The sequence below is a fragment of the Lipotes vexillifer genome, unplaced genomic scaffold (genome assembly GCF_000442215.2).
Source record: "Lipotes vexillifer unplaced genomic scaffold, Lipotes_vexillifer_v1.1 scaffold3, whole genome shotgun sequence".
NCBI classification, from domain to species: Eukaryota; Metazoa; Chordata; class Mammalia; order Artiodactyla; family Lipotidae; genus Lipotes; species Lipotes vexillifer.
The window spans coordinates 2,300,776-2,305,596 of NW_006783631.1; the positions used below are offsets into that span (position 1 = coordinate 2,300,776).

The following is a 4,821-nucleotide window of genomic DNA, read 5'->3' on the forward strand; positions in this document are numbered from 1 at the left end:
TCTTCATCCAGCAGCTCCTCTGCTCCCCGCTGGCGTCTGTACTTCCGACGGGGCTTGTAAGCATCCTGAGAAGTGGATGGGGAGGCCGGGAGTTACTAAGCGTGAGGAGGCTGGTCCAGCCTGCCAGAGGCGGGAGTCCTTTCCCATGGCAGTGGGGGTACAGCTCCCCTTCAGGAGGACAGCTGGCACATGGCGACTAACTTCAAGGGGTCTGCCCCTTTGATTTTTATACTGGAGCAAATATTTCCACCCAATCTATTGCTTGTCAACTTTGTTTAATCTTCTTGGGTTTTTTTGTCCTATGACATTTTAATATTTCATGCAATCAAACTTATCAATCATCTTACTTCCAAACCAAGGGACTGTAAAAAAAAAAAAAAGCTCTTGTATGTTATTTTTATAGATTATATTTAGCCTTTTAATCTATTCAGAATTTTTTTGGGGGGTATAGTGAAAGGTAAGCATCTATAGATATATGTTTTTCTCTGAATGGAAAATTAAGAGTCCCAACATCATCAGTTTAATAGTCTATCCTTTCCTTGATTTAAAATGACAACTATATACACATATATAAAACATGTACCAATATTATCCTCTTCAACTCCTCTTGCTTTATGAGTCTTTATCCTATCTCCACTGTTCTTTTTCAAATTTCCTGGCTATTCTTACACATTTTCTCTTCCAAATGAATTCTAGCATCAGCTTGTCAATTCATTATGAAAAACTGTTGAGCTTTGACTAGAATCACTCCAAATTTATACATTACTTTGGGAAGAAATGACATCTGTATAATACTGAATCTTGCCTTGAAAAGCAAGATTCATCTCTCTATTCAAATCCTTTTTATTCTTGAATAAAATTTTCCAGAAAACAATACAAATTTTCCAGTCACTACATATCCAGACCTTTCTACCACCCAGAGACATAAACCGTGCAACAATCATATATATACATGTTAACCTAGCATGTTTAAAAAAAAAATTCTCTCATGGCATAGAAATCTCCATTACCAGAAAAGGAAAGCAAATACAAACCCTTCAGAGATATATATCTCTTTACAAAAGTGTTTTGAGGTTTATCCTTAAAAAACTTATAAAAACACAAAATGCACTTTAAACTTTCAATGACTTTTAAAAATTATTAGAGTATTATTTAGTTATAAATGTAGAAACACATTGTGTAGGACACATTCTGAAACTGCATATATATATATATATATATATATATATATATATATATATGTGTGTGTGTGTGTGTGTGTGTGTGTATATATATATCCTAAACACAAAGTACACGGCACATAGTATGTGCTCAATTAATGTAGGTCTTCACCCCCAGATGACCTGGTTTGTCATTCTACCCCAAATGAATGTTCTTCTTGACTGCCAAACTGGCATCAAACAATACCTTAATAATATTTGCTCAGGACTCTGGGTGCAAACAGGCAGCTGTTTGTGCAAGGTATTCCAGTTTGTCCCTGGATCTTTCCTTCTCCACTAGCGGAGTTCACCACACCTAATCTCTACCAGGACATCACCAGGACAAGCATACTATCAGGTTTCTCCAGACAGTAGTATTTTAATGATAATTAGAATTGTTCCCCTCTTGATAATTCTTGTTAACTTTATTATTATCTCACTTTTTGTTATGAAAAGTTTCAAACATACAGAAAAACATCCTTTCTGTAACATATATAATCTCAACAATTTTGTGGAAAAGGAATGAAACAGGTGCTGGGATGACCCTGGAGGGTTGTTCTTGTAACTCACTGCTGCAAATATTCCTAGGTTGCTGCTGGTGCCTACATGAATAGGAAGCTATAAATAACACAAAACAGATTTATGGGGAAATGAGAAACATAAAAGACCCATATGACGTCAGTTGCTGTGTACGATTTAATTTCCACGGAGCTCTACCATTACAGCAGCACTATATGATTAAGCTTAACTGCTACTTTCCTTAGTTACCATTCACAGAATCAATGACCCCAGACAGGAAATTGGAGTCTAAAGAAGGACTGACTCCAAAACAACAGCATAGTGAAACCGACAGCCACAAGGACCTTTTATTCTGCCAAACAATGACAAATGTTGGCCTTCGTGTAATTATCCTTATACTTTAAAGCACGCCACATACATCACACCTTTTACAACTACACCATGAGGTAGAAGCAGAGCAGATGCCATTACCTCCACCTTGCTACGAAAGAAGCAGAGATTAAATAATTCGCCTCTCAGTTACAGTGGGCAACCCCTTCAGGAAATACCCAGCGGGCAGCAAGACAGCCACAGCAGCCACTGCCCTCCAGAGCTCCAGGGGACCGGACCACACCCAACTCAGCAGGCAGCACAGCTCACCTGGCAGCCCAAACCCAAACCCTACTCTAACGGATACACCTCCACCCACCAGCCCCTGAACAAACGCTGCCTTCCACCCAGAGAGAGACTCCGCATGTTCCCATCAGCAAGTGCAGGGCCCTGAAACACCCCAGAAGAAAGTCATTATAACTGAGACAAATCAGGTTGTTTTCTTCATTCTCACATGAATAAAACCACCACCACCACAAAAATGAAGCCCTGGGAACTGAGTGAGGGAATGATGAGAGACGGATGGCAATCATGTCTATGGGTAGGAAAGTTAGCTAGGGAGGTAGGGTTTTCTCCAGACGCCCCTAAACTTTGTTCTTCCTCTACTGTCTTTTACATGAGCTCCGCTCTGCAGGCCTGTCTTCTGTTCTTGTTTTTTTTTTTTGGTACATGGGCCTCTCGCTATTGTGGCCTCTCCCGTTGTGGAGCACAGGCTCCGGACGCACAGGCTCAGCAGCCATGGCTCACGGGCCCAGCCACTCTGCGGCATGTGGGATCCTCCTGGACCGGGGCACGAACCCGCGTTCCCTGCATCGGCAGGCGGACTCTCAACCACTGCGCCCCCAGGGAAGCCCCTGTCTTCTGTTGTTTGAGGTCCAGCACAAGTCCCACCTCAGGTTCCCTTGAGTTTGTACCAAACAGTGTAACTCGGTGGGTAAGAATGAGGTCACTGTTTTGTATACATGAGCCAAGATGTCTTCTGTATATCGACTCCTAGCTTTACTTCTTCACAGCAGGCTGAGACCCACAGCTCAAAACCCACAAGCACCAACCTCAAACTTTTCACAGACCCAGTTGTTAAAAAGATGGCCCCACTAAGCAGAGTTCAGTGGTTTACGGCCTGCCCACGTTGCATGCTCTGCAAAAACTGCACCTGACATTTGCGAACCACAGACAGGATAAGCCCCGTGGCTATAAAGACCCCAGGCTGCAGCTGCCCTTCAGATTTCTCTAACCTGCCCCGGCCGAGGCTCCCTCGTGTCCTTGCCTCCCCTTCTGAATGGTGGCCCCGGCGCCTAAGGCCTCAGGATGGCCTGCGCACTGACAACCTCCCCACCCTTCAGGCAAACCTGTCAAAGCATCGCCAAGAGACCCTGTGTGTGCTACTGCTAACCCCCCGTCACATCTTCTCCTTTGATGAGTCCCGAAATCCCTTGAATCCCTTACAGCTGCAATGCTCCTGCTTTCACCTCATACCCTAGAATGCGGTCTGGCACACAGTGAGTGCTCACTTACTATTATGGAATGAATATATATGGAGTCAGACAGGGTTTTAACCTGTGCCCCATTACTACCTCTCTGATTTGGGGCAAATTACTTTAACCTCTGAGGTTTTCCATCTGTGAAATAGGTATATGGAGAGAGCCTAAGGATTAGCCAATCTATTTAACGTTACCTGATACACATTAAGGGCTAAGATATACATACATGTGTATATTTGCTATTATTGATAAAATGTACTAATATATATTTTTTTACTTATGTTGCCACGTTTACATTTCATGTCCTGGATAGAAAGGCCCTCCTCACAGCGTTTCCTATTGAAGAACACAGTGGAGTTGTAGTTTTAAATGACCTGGTCTCTTAGGGGACCAATAAGAAGTCTTTTTTTTTTTTTTCCCTCTGTCCCCTCTGTTCTCATACAAAATTCTAAACATTACCAAGAAATGCTCAACAAATAGTAAGCAAATGTATCTTTGGGGGCTTTGGGTAAAATTTCACAGCTACTCTTTACTCAAGGTTGAGAGGGAGTAAAAGACCTCACTGCACAGGTCAGATACTTCATGAATATGGAAGGCTGACAGTTCAGAAAAGGAGGAAGTAGGCTGTACAACAGCACATTAGGTGAGACAAATGAGTGATTACGATTATGATGCAAAAGTGGAAGGGTAAAGGGAGGCCTGTTCTGGGCAATAGTTTCATTTTCTTATGTCCTTTGAAAATACCACCTCCCATCAAGCAGGCCCTCTACAAAGCGGCCACCTATTCCGTAAAAAGGAGATATGGAGAAGTCAAGAAAAGAACACATTTCAAAGGAGAAGCAGAAGTACTGGGAATAATCCCCAGGATGAAGAAAAATGAGGCCAAGACAAAAAGAGAGAACACTGGAAGGTGATGAGCTCAGAAGTTAAAAGTTCACACAACAGCCTTTCTGCCAGGCAATCTGGCAAGAGGTACTAACAGATTGAGGCATAACCTCTGAACCAACTCCACTTCATGGAATGTAACCAAAGTAAATAATTAAAGATAAAAGAAAAAATTTAGCTATGGGGATGTCCTACATAATAGCCAAAACAAAACAAAACCAAAAAAACCCCCCAAAAACAAACTAAGCTACTAAGCTAGTTAGTACCACACAATGCATAATGTACAACCACTAAAATGCTGTGGAGGTATATATATATATATATATATATATATATATATATATATATATTTTTTTTTTTTTTTTTTG

The 4,821-nt window shown here is 41.7% G+C and overlaps 1 protein-coding gene across 1 annotated transcript in view; it reads right to left on the minus strand.

The window, feature by feature from the left end:
* The window catches only part of CCDC93 (CCC complex scaffolding subunit CCDC93), an 86,398-nt gene that overhangs the window by 59,201 nt on the left and 22,376 nt on the right, over window positions 1–4,821 (minus strand). The window contains exon 7 of the mRNA XM_007456349.1: window positions 1–65. This exon is cut by the window's left edge and continues 30 nt beyond it. Coding sequence (XP_007456411.1) covers window positions 1–65 — 65 coding nt within the window. The remainder of the gene's footprint in view (window positions 66–4,821) is intronic.